This window comes from Vidua macroura, chromosome 3, assembly GCF_024509145.1.
Source record: "Vidua macroura isolate BioBank_ID:100142 chromosome 3, ASM2450914v1, whole genome shotgun sequence".
NCBI lineage: Eukaryota > Metazoa > Chordata > Aves > Passeriformes > Viduidae > Vidua > Vidua macroura.
In genome coordinates, this window is record NC_071573.1 from 13,997,370 (window position 1) to 14,015,552 (window position 18,183).

Here is an 18,183-nt window from a genome sequence, read left to right on the forward strand (position 1 = left end):
TTATCAGCAAGATATTCAAGCCAGCATGCATATGCTGCTGAGTTCCTCTCAGGAGCTAAAGAACAATGATGCTGATTCATTGAGACTGAGTCACTCCCAAAATCTAAGGGAGGTGTGGGAAATGTCCTTCAGTGGTAAGTAGTTTGGGGAAGGGGATACATTTCCATTTTATAAAGTAAACCCTGTGAGACAATATTAATTAAAAAGTCGTAGTTGTTTTTAATTTTTTTTTTTTTTTTTTTTTTTGTTTAAAGCTAGAATCCAATTTAAAAAAAAAAGGACTAGTGATGATGGAAGACAGAAATTGAAAAGGAAGGCACTCCGATGGTCAAATTTTTAAGGCAAGCTTAGTATCTTCAGAAGATGAAATCAGATTCCAGCAACATTGGTTGCTTCTAGCTCTAATTACATCCTTTAATCCTCAATTCAATGCTCTATCAGTTTTCCCACTATTTTTCTCAGAACTGATAACAGGATAACCAGATTTAATTACTTAGGTTTTGTTCTTTTTAATATTGACACAGTGCTATCATGTCACTGTTCTCTATGGAGTTTTCTTGGTTATCTGGTTTTATTAAAAGAGTGACCAAGAATATCTGAGGGCGGGGGAAGGAGTGTGTGTGTGAAATATCTCTGAGAACAGAGCACTGAATGAATCTTGAAATTACCAAATCTGTAACAGATGATAGCACAGAAGCAGAGGTATAAAACAGTAGCAAGAAACAGAGACCTAATAAAGACTAAACTGCCAAATTATTATGACAACAGTCACAAAGAAAAAAAGATAATCCAAAAATATTAGGTACAAAGCTATTCAAACATGCTATGTTGTAAAAATCTTATGAAACATGAATAAAACTATGCAAGCAATAAAAATAAAAGTGGTTTATAATCATTGTCCTGTTTCATTTTTCACAGATGAAAAAAAGAAACAGATTTTGATAAAGATTTTTACACTTAAAAATAAAATCTCAAAGGAATCTGTAAATTTGAAGAAACTTCATTTACAACAGGAAAAACTGGGAACGTCCAAAAAGAACAGATTCTGTAAAGCTGATATTGATCACGTTCAACTTTCAATAGAAGACCACAATCCTACCTTAAAAAAACCAGACTAATGTTTTCTGTAAGAGCTCTAATACATTTTTTGTTCAACAACCTCCTTGGAGACACGAGCATCTTTACCAAGACCAGAGACAGACTGTTCTAAGCTTTCCTAACATAATAGCTGTTTTCCTGTTTTCCAAACATTTAGTTTTCCTAACATAATTGCTGGAAATTTAAGATAAGTGTCTCATAACAGCCTGATGATGAAAGCTGAAGCAACTGGTATTTTGATGTTGATGCCAAATCAGTATGTTTTGTTCTTTTTGAACCACTGCATTAGAAATCAGTGTGACACTAAATGTAACCTCTAAGTGCAAGAACAAGAATTCACGGTATCAGATGTTTACTATTCCCATTTTTCTCCTGGCATTGCTCAAGGAGTTTTCATTGTTATAAATACACATTCAAGAGTTTGCTCACAAAAGAAATGCCAATTTATTGTCAGATTTAAGGATCTCCATTTTCCTAGCATATTATGTACAAGGAACAGGCCAAGAACCAGATGTGAGGCAGAAGTCAATCTGCTCCTACTGTATGTGAAATTATCAACTGCTTGTTAACCAGCTCAGTGACATGTTATCTGTCCCTAACCATGGCACTCTAATTGCTTTCGAGTTCTACTTGTATTACACTTTTATTTCAGTGGCAGTAAATGAAACAGATGATCATAATTTCTTCAGGAGTTCATAGCCTTAAAAACACAATTTCATGAAGTCTAAATGACTGTTGAAAGTCCATGACCTTATAGAACAATGTCTCTGCTTTTAATAAATTATTATCAAATGTACACTAAAAAAATACAAAAATTTTGAACTTCATTCTAGCAATGAAAAAAAGATGTGATATGCAGTTAGGTGATTCTAAACTGAATCTCAGAAAAGGCAATGTTGATATTTCATCATTCTTAATATTTTATTAGGAATTTTTGAAATTAAGAAAAACCATCCCGTTTTCTGACAGTAGACTCATTCATCCATAAATCTGCACATTTTCCTGTAATTTTAACATGCAAGTCTCACAGAGACCCTTCAAATATGAACAGTGTCTCTTCAAATCTGAGGAAGCACTGAACTTGAAGTCAACTGCCTCAATTTTCATGTTCCAAGTAACTGCATTTTGTTTCCCTTTCTGTTTTCTCTTTTCATATGTGCACTTCTCTTTCCTCTGATCTTTTTTAAAGCTTTCTTTTTTATTATCCCCATGTCTGTGTTCCTTTATTCCCCCTTCAAATAAAATCTTTACTTACAGCACATGAATGATGACTATGGCACTGTCTTCCTTAAGAAGACAGTAGTATATGAAAATCAAAATAACTAAATATAGTTCTAGCAGGCATATAACATGTAAAGCATCTATAAGACCATATTGCTGCGAGATTCAGTTTTTCTTCTTTCTTTCTCACCAACTCCATTAAAAAGTGTACTATTGCTTTGGCTGATTTAAGGCGATCCAAATAGCAACCCACTTAATAACAATATACAGCAACACAGACTGAGCCATAAAATTAAAAAATAATGGACGAGTAGAAGACACCTCCAATTATTTCTACCTGCCTGCAGACATACTAGGTTATGCTAATTGTGGAGGTAATTTTGCAGCTTTATACATCAAGGAGGGCAGAGGTATTAACACAAAGCCCCCTTTAGATCCTAAGACTCCAGGAGCTAAGTACTCCTCTATCCTAGCTCTGACCTCTTGTTAAACTCTGATCCCAGGAATGTGCAACAACTGATTTCAAAGAGGTTTCAGGAATCCATAATTATCTAGTAACTCACATGCTCTAAGCCTGTCTGTACAGTTGGAACCTTTGTGCACAGGAGAAGGGAAGAACACTGCTTTCATCGCTGACTTGCCACACACGCAGACAAGGACACTTCAGACATCAATTAGCGCTCAGCAAACCGACTTTATTTTTAAACATTCTCAACAAAATAAAAAGAGTCTTTCAAGAACATGCCTGCTTTAGGTGCTCTACTTAAGGTCAGTTCCCACATGTGCACTAGAAATAAAAGATATTTCAAACTGGTAATTTTTCTGAAGTAAATGAAGATTTATTTTCGTGGTACTCTATATTTCCTGATAGAAGGAACATTGAAGTTATCATTGACAAAGAATAAAGTGGATATTCTTTTCACCCAAGGACTTGCAAACCACAAGTTATATCAGATTGCATAAAAATAGAACATAATTTTACTTTTGTGAAACAAAAATAATTTGGTTTATATATCACTTTTTAATCCAACAAGCTGAAACAAATTTGGAAGTAAAAATGTATCATTAATCTTTTTAATGTACCAATGTTACTAAGTGTTAAACTAAACTCTAAATTTATGAAATATTAATCTGTGACTGCTTCTTTGACTTTATAATCTATCTTTCTGAATACAGTCCTTAGCAGCATTTCATTCTAGTTATCCTGAACGTGCTGAGCTACATTTGCAACAATGGCAGTATGATGACTGTATAAAATCTGCAGACTGCTGCACAGTCCCAGCTAGCCAGGTCAGCTCTGAACTAATACATCACTGCAATTCCTAGGAAGTTTACAGAAAATATGTCAAAGAATAAAGGGAGGATACTGAGAAGATGCCACACTACAGGTGCATCCAAAGGGTACCCAAAAGAGAACAACCTTGATTATACAATCTTTGCCATCTTCTACTTTCTGAATTCTTTGCAAGTTTTTTACTACTTCACACAAGGAGCTGAGAATATGACAATATTCTATGGCTGCAATGACCTTCCACTAAGTAAGCCAACTAGCTACAGCTACAAGAAAAAATTTATTTTTGGTGTAAAATCTTTTCATTTATGTTAATTTTTGCTTGAATATGTATTTATTTGGCATATTCATGAATCAGGTTTTGGGAAATTTGTTGTAAAAACACAAACTCAAATAGTGGTGCATAATTGTGGAATAAAACCAACTCTTAAAACTCTCTTATTTTTTTTAATCACAGTAAGTTATACCTACTTGAACAACAACAGAAGTTAAAATGCAAGCAAGACCATGAAATTTCTGTTCCCCTACAGTTCCAGACAGTTCCACCTTTCACTTTTTAAAGTGGTCATAGAAAAAATTAGATTTCTTTTCTCCTTTAACTAGATGAGATTTTTTCTAGCATGTCTTCTGTGTTTTCTGTCTTGTCCATCACTTAACTCCTTACCATCAAACACCTTCAGAAGTTAATTTTGCAAAATTAATTGAATTAACTCAAAGTCAATCCAGAGACATGAACTCCTCAAATAATTTTAGCAGAAACCAACTTCATGCATCTGTACCATGAAGACCATTTTTCTGCTTTAAAAATACAAGATTCTATGTTTCCATCAGACTGATATAACCTACTTCATGTAGTTTTTATTCAGTATCAGCATTTATTGTCACAGAAGTATGCATTATTACCCTGAATTTACAGTACTTGAATTGTCGAGAACAAGTTAAAAGTTACTGAGCCATCGAGACACCAACCTTGTGGGCAGGGTGCAGCAGCCATCGGCCGTCAGCCTGACTTGGGTTTCATAGCTATCCAGGGGGCAAACAACTTGCTGAACAGGAGGACATTCGACTGTGCTGCAATCCACACTGAACACTACGGAGGAAGGGAAGAAGAACATTTCTTTTACTCATGCTTTAGAAGCTTTCTGCAAATTACTTCCTCACAAGCAACCACTTATTGCGTCAGCCTTTTAAGTCACAAAAATTATCCAATGAATGCGTGCCTGCTAGGTAAAATTACAAAAAGCCTCCCTTTCTCTTTAAAATTCACTTTTTAAAATTACTAGGAAACAACTGAACTGATAATAGTTAATAAAAAAATTTACAGAAGTTAGACAGGCAACCTTACACAATCATTAGAACCGTGAATATTAGTTAATAGAAGTACCCTGGTTATGGAAGAAAATATATTCCCTACAGCTTTTAAAGCAGTAAGCAATTCATTGTTTATTTTTTAACTAATAAAGTCTGTTTAAACAGCAAAATACTTGGGTTATAGGAAAAAAGAAAGATACACTACAGATATATGTGTCATGTTTAAAGTACATTTTTAAAGACTATTTTATTAGGTTGTCTTATATTTATATATGGCAAAAATGAAATGCAAGTTAACAAATCTTTCTGCATTACTGAGATGAAGTATTCTACTTAACAAGAAAGACTGTTTTTAGAAAGCAACAAATGTCTAGATATGCAAAGGAAAAAAACCCAAACCAGGCTAAATATATATTTAATGTTCTAAGTTATACTCAGGAAAGCTGAAACACATTTTGCTGTTATTTGGTCCTAAGTCTTCCATGTAACAAACACTACCAGCTCAGGTAATATGTATCTACTATGCCTTTTCATAATTATACTTAGAAAGTGCAAAATAAATGGTTTCCTCTTTAAGAAATGAGCTACTTTCTGACTGAGCAAGCAGGATGAGCAGAATGTTATCAGACTGCAAATTATGCAGTACAATATCCCTGATTACTGGTTAAACTTCACTGCAATATTGACGCTATCACAGCGGCTTGCAGAACTACTAAAGTACCTTGACAATCCTACCCACACTTCTTGCAAGAGCTCATAGCCTTCAAAGGACCATTTTTCCTCTTCTGGTCCTACATTTTCCAAGCTTGATCCTCAGTGGTACATAGCAATAACTGACTCTGTCATCATGAGACATCAGTCTCAGAATTACATCTGCTCTTCATATTGCAGTGGGTACAGTGTGATAGTACATGGCTCACTAATACTGAAAAGCAGCCCAGACTGTCTTTTTTTTTAATCAAGTACAAATTTAAAAAACATTACAACCATACCCCAAGTTAAGACTACTCAAATGGAATTTTTTCTCTTTATTATTACACCATTAGATTAATCATAAAACAGCTGAGGTAGGACAGGATCTCTGAGAGGCTCTCAAGCCAGGCCCTGTTGATCTGGCTGCCCAGGATTATGCCCAGGTGGCTTTTCAATATCTCCATGGATGGAGACTCCACTACCTCTCTGGCAAAACTGTGTCAGTGCCCAGTCAACCTCATTGTGAAAAAGTGCTTCCTGGTGTTCAGAGGGAAACTCCTGTGCTTCTATTTGTGCCTCTTGCCTCTCTGGTCCTATGACTGGGCATCACTGAAAAGAACCTGGCTTGGCTCTGCTTTTACACCCCCTTCAGGTGTATTGATAAGATCTTCCCTGTGCCTTCTCTTCTCCAGGTGGAACAGTCCCATCTCTCTCATAGTTTCCTCACAGGAGAGAGATGAAGACAGATAAGAAATGAAAAATATTTGAAAAAGGAAAAAAAGTTCCTACTTTCTTTCAGATTTAAACAGGTTTCTCAAACTGGAAAAAGTATTGACAGAAACTTATAGATAAGCTGAAAATATTCTGAGGTTACAGAACAGTCTGTAATTGGATTCTTCATTTCTTTAAAAGGTATCTCCCAGATTAGCTGCACTACTGTCCTGAAAAATAAGACTGCAAACATTTCCCACTGACCATGTAGTTTTCTTTATACATCCTACTGTGACTCCAATAATTAATACATGCACATTTCATGAACAGTTAATTGTTATATATAATAACAGCTGGTATTATATATCTTATTCTAAACTCTTTTTTTTGTCTATCACAGAAACTTTAAGCTTTCAATGCAGCTTGACAAATCTCTGTCTTCAAAAACTCATAAATATGTTCCAGTTTCCTATCAGTGAAGATTCACCCAATCAACCTTCGCTTACAAGTCTTCAAGAATTTTCACATACACTGAATTTGCATATAGAAGCATCTGAGAGTTACCACTTCTCTACAAGAATGTAGCAGAAACCCTGCCATGGTTGCAGACCCTGACACATCTGCAGTCATGTGCTACCTCCTTTGTAGACTACAAAACCAAAGGTTTTGAAACTGCTAATGAGACCAGGTGAATAAAACTTTCTAGTAGAGTAAGTTAGCAAAGTAAAATAAGTGTACTAAGTTTCACCCTGACATATTTCAGGCTAATAAAATGGCTGGTTCTTCAACTAATACAGTGTACAGTTTAGGGCAAGATCTAAATAAATACCCATCTAATAGTGAAAGAGCAAGTCAGTATTTGCATTTCTGATGAAATAGGGGCTCAGCATAGGCTAAGGCTTCAAAAGTTGCAAATTTCTGAGGGTTCAGTACAAGGATACACAGTCTGCTTTTACAGCGTGGAAGCATCACATAACATCCTCTGCTTTCAGTTCAGATGCATTTCAACTCATGAACAGTGCAACAAAACTACACATGATTATGGTAGTCACATTGTCTGCCATGGGAGAAGTAGAAAATAATGCCTCTATGACAAGGCTTTATCCTTTTTACATTCCATGACACTTCAAAATATATTACATACAAGCACAGCATTCCTGGACCTTTAAGGCAGCTATATCACTGCCTGAGCCACTTTCTTAACTGCCCTATCCCAGGTATTTCCCAACATGGATCTCCACATTTGCTGATTTTTTCCCCTCCCTCACCTTCACTGCCAACTTAAAAGCCATTTCTCCAGCTTCATTAGAAATGTATCTGTAATTCTTCCTCACTCTTTTTGTCCAATCCTTTCCCACTCCTACCTCAAGTTCTGTCAACATAAGCTTTTAAGAAATCACCCAATAAAACAATGTAAGTACTATTCTGTAAGTAACAGAGGACAACAGAAAAAGATTATAGAATTCTATTTCTCTAAGCTCTGTATAAAAACTTGATTTTGCTGACCCTTGTCCTTAGTGCAAGGCTGTATAAACTCCAGATCTGATTTTCAATGCTGAAGCTGGATCAGGGTGGAGCACAAGCTACTTCCCTCTGCATCATTACACACTACCTACTAAATTATGCTGCTGGTCTTGGACTTTCCATCAAGCCCTGATTGCAGAGAATTCCCCTAAGAAGGCAAACAATCACATTTTCTTTACAATTGTGTTTAAACCAGTATTTGGTAGAGGAAAAAAAGAATAATGTTCAAGCCATGCTGGAGATGAGTGAATAAAAGCTCTGCCAAAAAGACTTCTGAAAAAATGACAAATGGGTAGTCAACACAGGTTATGTTTATCATGACAGACATTTCCCAATTCTTTCCCAAAGATGCCAGAAACTAAAAGATGACACTCTCCATTGCACCATACACAACAACAAAAGTTATCAAAAAAGGTACAACAAACAACTGCCAAAGTAAATTATTTAGCTTGCTTTATTCAGAAGTGACAGCTAGAGTTCCTATCAACACTTCAGCAAAATGTTTTAATTTAGATTTTAACTCAATCATGTTTATATAAACAAACATGATTTTAAAAATGTCCTTGTTCATAGTTCATGTTCATAGCCCATGCACTCCCACAAATCTTGTTTTGGCTTATTTTTATTTTTGCTGTTAGCACATTATGCAGTTCCATTTGAGATTGCTCATTCAAACTGTCTTTAAGGAAAAAAAAAAATGAAAATACATTTTGAGAAATTTAATTCCCAGCTTAAAACTAAATTCAATGCACATTGACTAAATTCCCTACTCATGAATAGACAGTTACATACATCTTGTAGGAATAAAAGAGGTGTCTTCTGGAACCAAACCAGGGTTATCTCATCTCTGAGCTTTGCAACCACAGTAAAACAATGAGCATGACACACCTGTTCTCAGTAGGTGACACAATTGTGATGAGACACTTGATGAAGCAACAGGTAAGAACACTTAAAGCAAATGAATGTGGAGGTTAATAGACATGACTAAGCTACGAAGTTTCTTCAGTATTCATTTTAACTGAACACCAATGTCTTCAATTGTATTCCTAAAGTAAAAGTGGCAGAAGAGGAAGTGGATCTCAAAATAAATTATTTTAATTTTATTCTAGGATTTAGTGTTGAGGAAACACTTTCTATTTTCCTTTCACTAACTCCATTGCCAATCACAGCACTTGAACATATGCAGTTCTCAGCAGAAGGCTCCCAACTCAAATGCCAGAATTAACTAGAGAGCAGTGATATCTTTTTTAAGCAACAGGAATAAACACAATCTATGCTCTAATTGCACAAGTGCTTTATCTTGGCATAAAGCAGCACTGCTGTCATAGGAAGCAGTCCTCCCAGCTTTATTTCCACCAGGAAGCCCTTGCTGGTGCAAAACCCCTATTCAGGCTGGTTAAACAGACATGGAGGTGCAGGAAGAGTGCTCTGGATGCATTACTCACAGAACTAAAGTTTTTAGGTCTGTGGCAAATAATAGAAACATATTTTTTCTCTGTTCAACATGTTAACTCCACAGATTTGCTGATACATTCAGTAAAACTGATGACATCAGCCCCACAAGAGTTTCTGCATGAACACCAACCTCCCAGGCCTTTCTCTGTCCATTACCGATACTTTTCTAGCAATATGGCATTTCAGTAATAATTCACATAGTTCAGTTCCTCTCTAACTCTTCTTGTCTATAATTCTTTAGGATACCACGTCAGTCTCCGAAGATGCAAGGTTTATTACCAGGTCTCTCAATTTCTAAACCCTATTTGCAAAGCTCTACATTTCCCTTAAGTCCTGTTAGTTTCTTTCCTTCCCCAGTCTCTTCAAAGCCTCTGCTCTTCTACTCTCCTAACACACACCTTCATTTTTCCAGTCCCATGTACCTTCACCTCTTACAACTCCCTACAGTAAAAAATACAAACCTCTTCAGGAAACAATACAGAGTTACATAAACTCACTAATGTGATAGAGAATCATATTCAATTTGAAGATTCTGTAAAACTAGCGAGTTGAAAACAGCTTTCAAGAAGTAATTTCCATGGGCAAGTCTGGACAGACATTTGCCGACTACAAGATGGGAATTCAAATAGTATTTGGGAAGACATGATCAGAGCTAAAATTTCTTTTGAAAATGATAAATAATCCAAAGTCAGCAAGACAAAATTCAGTAAAGGCATAATTGAAGTATATAGGAGGAATTAAAATGTACAAATATAACGGTTCAGTAGCAGTCATACTACAAAAAGATCCTGGCATCACAGCAGTTCACCAACTAGAAATACCTCTTGCAAAACCGTTAAAATCTTATTTAAAGTTTTGCATGAGAAACAGAAGGCAATTATTCTAAAGTATTTAGTGCTGATGAAGACTCTCCCAAAATCTTAGTCTGCTTTTGGATACCACATGTTAAAGTGTGGATTAACTGAAAAAAACTTATAGAAAAGAAACATAACCAATAAGGAGTCAAAAAAGACCATGTCACAAGAAATTACAGCTAATTCTAGATGAAAGAAACCCATGGTTGACAAAATGTTCTAGGGCAAAAAATTATAGTAAAGATTTGTTCACTGACTATTCAGGACAGGGTACAAAAAAGTTTGTTTAAATTTCCACACAGATTTGCATTGAATATTAGGGAAAAAACACAGAGAGGAGCAATAGAAGATACAAAGCCTTCTTCTGTGGAAGATTTAAGAAAATGTTAAATAAGCATAGGAAAGGCACTGTTTAAGCACACTTGAAATATAACACTGTTTGCATATAATGTTTTGGATTATACCATTTTATATGCTTGCTTTCAGTCCTCTGTTTTGACTATTTATCTCACCAAAGCTGGATCAAAGAGTGAACTTCATCTTCTACTTCACTTGGAATAATAGATCACAAGAAATGCTGATTTGTGTTCTCATGAAATGTAAGATGAGTAAATACTGAAAATATTGTACAGTTTTTTAGTATACCCCTCCATAATCCTTTTGCTTTGCAGCTTTTAAGGGTCAACACTTGATAATCTAGAGAGAACTTAAACAGAAATCCTAATTCTCTGTCCACACACAATGTATTCCTACTATGAAAAACCTATGTATAATCTAATCAATATATAAAGCATGTCACTTGCACTAGTAGCATTCACAGAAATGCAATGTTCTCATTAGGTTACTTTTCCCTTGCTACTCAGTTTAAATTAATGTCTAAAGAAAAACTAAGTCAAATTTACCATAATATTTTTATCCTGTTTTTTTTTTATGGATATTGCCTACATATAGTAATTAACTCTCAAGAATAATCAGAAGAATTTAGAGGCTCTATAGACTTTACTGGATGCAATTATATAGATTATTTTGCTTGTCAAACAAAAAAATGAAAAATGGGAAAAGAAATTGTATCTAATTTTACCTGGCTTGCATTCATAGAGATCACAGCATTCCCCTGGCTTTCCGGATGCCTTAGAAACCAATATATTCAAATAGCCAGGTTGGCAAACCTTCCTCAAGCAGCCTGCAGGATTACACACACAACGGCTTGGGAGTGGACAGCATTCACCAGGAGGTGCATAGCCTTCAATCAAGATGGAATCTTCTGGACATCGAGGAGAAAACTGGACCTCACAGCGAGCCTTGGAGCAATCAGGTTTCTCTTCTGAAAGGGAGAGAAAAATCATCATGCCATACATGTCAGTAAAACACTGAAGTTGTGAAGATAAACTCAGATTAAAGCTCCCTCTCTTCTCCCTCCCCTCCCCCAAAACAATAAAAAAGAAAAGGAAACAGCTGCTGCTGAACTGATTAGCAAAAAATTACCACATACCCTTTAAATATGGTAATTATTTGCAAAATGCTAGGTGTCTTATGAAATATTTTACAAAATTTCTAATTTGTGCTGTGTGCGTGATGGCTGAACCCACAGTCTCATGTAGAGCTGTGAACTTACATTTGGCCAGGATGTAAAGAAACAACTTGTCATATCATGTCAGCCCTGATGTTCACATCTATTCCTTCACTTTCCTAAGACCTTCCATTATGGACTGATTTAAATTGCTTAATTTATTAACCTGAAGTGAGCTCTCACATATTCAAAAAAGCAAGTTAAAAATTCAACAGCTAACATATTTGAATACTTTGGCAGAAGAGGATTTTTCCTGTACACACTCCCAATGTTCACATTAGAAGTGATGTTCATACATACTTCAGCAGCTTGAATACCAAGAGATAAGAGGTTTAACTATGGTGATGATGAGGTTTGTTGATGACCCTTATGCATCCCTTCTAACTCAGGATATTCCATGATTCCTTCATGTACAAGTACTTTATGTTTTTTCTTACAACCATCAAAGATTATTAACCTAAATGTGCTACTAGATAGCATTATAGCTCTTTTCTTACAGTTAAAAATCCTACTATTTCCATCTATCATTAAAACAGCCTTGACTAGATATGTATTTTGCCTAGAACTTTAAATAAGATTTTTAAGACCAATGTTTTTTTTCAAACCTACCCTTATGCTTAGTTTCTTATCTGCTTTATTAAACACATTGTTCAGACAGAACATTACTGGTTACAGAGGCTCACTGCAGAGAGCTGTATAAAAAATACATAACATACTAGTTTTAGTATTGTATTGATAGCCTTCAGTTTATGCATGTAATAAAAGGCTTGACACTCTAGCTTTTACAATTATTTTCATTTTCCACTGCATGTTTGTTCAACATGCACAGAGAAGCAATAGAACTGTTGCAGTAGCAGCCCTTAAAGTACATACTCATAATAGGCTCTTGATAGACCACTTGTACTCATGATGACCCTTAAATTCCCACTGTTCATTACTTTATGTGCCCTAGCATTATGCATCCAGTGATCTTCCAATTTTCATGACTGATAGATAATCCCATCCTCATGCAATCTCTCTCATGAAAATACTTTGGATTATAAGTATTTTAAAAAATTGACCTGCTCTTTTTCACTTGACTGCATTTACATACATGTATCTATATGAAGATAAGAATTTCCTTAAGGACTGCTTAGATAATTCAATACAAATAAAATTTGAGCAATGCAATTGGTCAAATACAATTTAAAACTATTTTTGACCAATTTGGCTAACTTTCCAGAAGGCAAGGTTTGTCAGAAATGCACACCAAACTGTTCGAATTCAGACTATTCAGGACTCTAGATGTATAATTTTTGAAGACCACTGCAAAGCCTACTGTTGGAGTTTGTAAGACACCTAGCAATGATATGAAAATAAGGACAAGTCACTATCAACATGTAAGAAGCGTCACAAGCAATAGAAGAGAGAAATTTAAAATAGAGAACTATGACAAGTATTTTTGTATGAAATATTCCCTCAGAATTTTGCAGTTGTTTTTGATAGTCTTTTCCACATTAGAGTATTGTGCTCAGTGGAGTTAAAGGTCACAGACTGTGACAGGACTCTTATATAAAGCCAGCACCATTTTCAGAGAAAATGATTCAAAAATAACCACCACTTCGCAAAAGACGCGTTTATGTTGTAATACCAGGTAATATAACACCAGTAGGTATTTATAAACCAAAAATTTTCTTCTTAATCCAGTGTCACTGTTACTTTTGTACTTCAGAGTCCCAAAAAATAAACAGACAAAACCCTACTAATAACTTCCTATTAATACTCATGTAAATTCTGTGCTCAAACTATGTACATGTTGAAACATTCCTCTCCCCATACACAAATGCAATTGAACAACAGGAAAGTCAAATATATTCACCCAGGCTGGATCAATCAACGGACAATTATCTTTCTGCTTCCCAAACTCTAGCCCACAGCAGAGTCAAAATCAGGTTAAGAAAATGTTGCAGACTATGTCACAATTTGTTTCTTGATTTGGAGTTTGTTTTTCTTTATGGAAAGCAGCTACTGACTAAAAGGATATACTGCTATGTTCAGCAGCATATAAGGTGTTTCCCTGAACATCATCTTTATCTAAAACATGAAAATCCAGCAGCTCCAGGTGTAGCATTACTACTTGTTAGTTAAAGCTTTAATCAGCTATCATCATGCTAGTGTAATTGCTCTCCAAGTCCAGAATTCACTGCAATGGAAGAAGATGGGAGTTCAGTTTTACTGCATTTCAGTACAACCTGATGGGGGCTCCTCATTTTGACACCAAGTTTGGATAAAAGACATTATTTCTAAGCAGCCATTCAGAAAAGTATCAAGGTTTTTCTTTTTGTTATCTCAGCAAATGACAAAATCTTCTCTATCCACAGAGATTCATTACACTAAACTAGTTCTACCTTTTCATTACTTCATCAAGGAAGGCATCGAAATTTAACCTGTTCTCAAAATAAATTATAAACATTAATACAGCCATAAATGTCACTGCTTTAGCAGAATTCCTCATGTAATTCCAATATATACAGATGTTTAATACTTCATCAGACAAGAACTGTTTAATAGCTCTTTTTTCCCTTATTAACAAACACTTCCACTCCTTACAAAGGAATATTAAAAAAACCTGTGTAAGAACAAAATAACTAAAAATACACCAACAGTCTCAAAAGATAGATAGCAGGGTAATGCCAAGCTGTATTCCACAAAAAAACCCCGGTGAAATCACTCACCAGTGCTATTTCTGCTACTTTGTCCCTTTTACACACCAGACAGACTGTTTCAAAGCAGCTTCTCAGCAGACCAAAGTAGATTCACAAGAGCCTATTGCCTTTCTGTCACATAGACACATACACTACAAACCACCAACCTGTCCCCTGGATGGTTTAAGCTACTGCCTATTACACAAATCAGGTTCATCCTGACCAACATCTTCACAGTCAAACAGTGCATCAGGACTTAAACTCCATTTTGATAATAAATAGAATATAAACAAATAAATATTATGTGTGTCCAGAAACAGGAGAACTTCATTTTTCAAAGCACTGTTGTGAACCTAAAGAATTAGGCTTTTTAGAAAAGGGACAGCTATACATGGGACTATATATATGACTTACTATGAACCAAATATATACATATTCCTGAATAATAGGGCATCTTAACAAACAGATTACACAAGATACATGCGTCACATTGCTCTCACCCATAGTGCAAGTGCACCCAAGTGCAATTCCTTTGCAAGAAGAATTTCATAGAACCCTAACTGCCTGTAGAGACAGTAAAATTCCTATAGCATAAAACTCAATCTCATTTCAATATGTACTTTAAAAAAATACCCCAATCATTAATAAGGAGAACAATCACTTTTCAGGGATGCATTCTGATAAAAGTTTCAATTGATAACCTACAATTAATTAAGAAAAACATAGTTGGCTGCAAGTCCTGCCTTTATGTTCAAAAAAGCAGCATTTCAAATAGCAATACAAAGAACAGAAAATATTGGTTGGTTTTCAGCTGAGGTTTCCCTGTGGGACACATTCTCTTTATAGCCTTTCATCAAACACCACCGAAGCTGGAAGCGTTCTGGTATCCCTGACATCTCATCAGCCTGAGCCAACAAAGAATCTCTATAGAGATAAAGGAAGAGTCTGGATCAATCAAGCTTTTGCAAACTATCTATTCTGAGACAGACAATTTTCTTAAGAAATTCAGAAATGTAGCCAGAAATATAACATTCTTAATAAACGGAACACAATCCAGACAGGAAAACTAACATTTTGATGAATTCCAAATAAGAGTTCTAGCCTTGGAAACAAACTTAATACCTACTCTAAAAGGCAGCTATGGAGATAATTTCAAATAAAGTTCTTCAGTTTACCAGTGACAGGGTTATTTCTAGATATAAATTACTACTGGCAGAAGTTTTTAATTTCAAGACAAACTTTACTTTCTGTAGGTCTGAAGGTTCAGGCTTACTTTTACTTTGTTAAGAGACTGGAAGAAGAACTTGCTGTTATTGAGCACATGAGAGAGTACATCCTACAATTATTAAGAATAACCTAAGTTATAAAAATAATAATTGAAAAATAATAGTTAAATAAGATACAATGCATGGTGTGCTTTATTATTAAAACAGGGATCATTCACTTAAAAAGTTAGGATGTCTCAAAAAAATTTCTCACTTTCATCTCAAAAGTGCACAGGGAAGTTGAGCATTTCAGAGGCTGAGGCATAACAACATTCAAACAGACTTTTCATTGCAACCACAGGATACTTGTTATAAAGTACATGAGGAGGAGGAGGAGAACAACCTTCAAAGGATATAATAATAAGAAGAAATCAAAATATGGATTTGGGTTTTTTCTTTCCATTAACTTTAGAAAGTGTCTATCATAAAGCAACAGCCATAAACCCAGAACTTTGTAACAAAGTTTCTCCATATTAAAAACTACAATATTTTTAAAATTATACTTCCCATGACTGTAAAAAGTTATTAGGGGGAAGTGGAGGTAAAATAAAAAGTTACTGAAGCACTTATGCTGCAACCAATGCCTTCTTTGAGAGAAGGCAGCTTCTTTACCTTCCTGAAAGGTTTATGCAATACTCAAACTGGGTACTAGTTAGATATGTTTTTATTAAGACAGTCACTGAATATAGGAAGTCTGGATCTCAGGCATTTTCCATTTATTTTGTTAAAGTAGATCCAACCAAGCCAAACCAACCCTCACCATCTTTGTTAATACCAAAGCAGCATGGAAATAAAAATAGTTCCTTAAGAAAAATTAAACACTTTGCTTTCACCTCTGTATCAAATTATTTTCCTTCATTATGTTTGTACGCTCTGCTTTGACATGCAGAGAAAGTACATGCCAAGTTGATTTAATGAGAAAAGCAGAACAGTTAAAACATTGGTTAGAACAGTGAAAGGATGTTCGGATATAATCTGGCGTGGGAGAAACAGAGAAGAAAATCCCTGACAGGGATGGCAGGGTCTTCTCATTCTTCAAGTGAAACGGAACAGATCCATGCTTCTGAGGAAACCATTTCAGGGAGGAATTTTTATCATTTTATCAGAACTTCATATGATGCTGTTACTCAGTCACCATAGAAACAAGGGCAGAATGTTTTATTGAAGGAGATGGCTAAAGAGAAATTGGTATTTCTCAGGTCCAAATGTTTCCACTGAGATATTTAAATGGTTCTACAGGTGATTCTTTAAAGTCAAACTTTTAATACATATGCATACAGATATACACAGAGATTGAGGGAATAACATTTTTTTCTGTTAGGTCCATACAGAAAACACAGAATAAGAAGCACTTTGAAATAGTAAGCTTCATGTTTCATTTTTCTGAGCAGTTCTGAATAGGATATGGTTTATAAAGATGAACACTTTGCATGACTAAACAAAGCAGTGCACTACAGTTGGCACACATACTTTGAAGGCATGTGTTCAGCTTTGCATTTTTGTTTCACTGTAAACCATTTTTGTGAAATCTAGGCTAAAACACAGTCACTTTTACTGTGCAGTCTTACAGTCATCATTGCGATACATTCCAAACAATAGGCATACTATACTGTTATACACTGGCAGGAAGGAAATATTAAAAGGATTAGGGATAAACAAGAAAAATGATTACCCAGCTGAAGCAGTCAGACAGACGGGGATCGATATTGGAATGCAAAATACTGAAAAGGATTTTCAAGAATCAAAAGGGCAGTTATAGTAGATTAAAAAATGAGATTAACTAATACAATATGCACAGTACTGTATATGGATGAACTGCTACAAATAAAAAAACTGAACGAGAGCCTGACCTTTTACCTAAAACTGAACTTTATTTAAAATCCATTTTATTTTCTAAATGAGTCTTGCTATACTTCCTAGCATACTGGTGCTCCACATTTTATGTACTACACAGTGGGGCAACCTGTCTCACCCACATTGTAGCCTAATCAGTAATACAGCAGCCTGGAACTAACCTGGGTTAAAAGAAGTCACACACAAAAAGACAGTCACAGATACCAGTTTTAAGAAACATCCATTCATTGATACGCATATTGCAACACAGTATTCACTACAGATTTGCCAAAGATTTTCCATTTTGAGGACCAGAATAGCCAGAAAAATGGGTTATATCACGTGAGACAGCTACAGTCAAGAAGACAATAATCCCCTTTGGGTAGATAGCAAAGCCATTACAATTTTGTAATTCCATTTCCTGAACCAGTTTTTTTCTCTGTACTGGAAATATTAAAAGTAAAGTGGTAATTCAAAACAAACAAACAAACAGACCCCAAAAAACACCACACCAGAATCACAAACAATCCTGACCCCAAACTGATGTCTTCCAAAGAAAGAGATAGCAGACTCAATGAGGATCTGTCAAACACCTGCATCTAAATGGAAATGCAAGTTCTATAAAACCAATGGTGTTTGTAGCAGTAGTTGCATTTGGGTTCAGACCTCCCAG

At 35.3% G+C, this 18,183-nt stretch overlaps 1 protein-coding gene across 2 annotated transcripts in view; it reads right to left on the bottom strand.

The window, feature by feature from the left end:
* Positions 1-18,183, bottom strand: part of CRIM1 (cysteine rich transmembrane BMP regulator 1) — a 170,789-nt gene that overhangs the window by 78,162 nt on the left and 74,444 nt on the right. For both annotated transcript variants that reach the window (XM_053974047.1, XM_053974048.1), the window contains 2 exons: positions 11,240-11,482; positions 4,580-4,700 (listed from right to left, as the gene is read on the bottom strand). In XM_053974047.1, the coding sequence (XP_053830022.1) occupies positions 4,580-4,700; positions 11,240-11,482 (364 nt within the window). The remainder of the gene's footprint in view (positions 1-4,579; positions 4,701-11,239; positions 11,483-18,183) is intronic.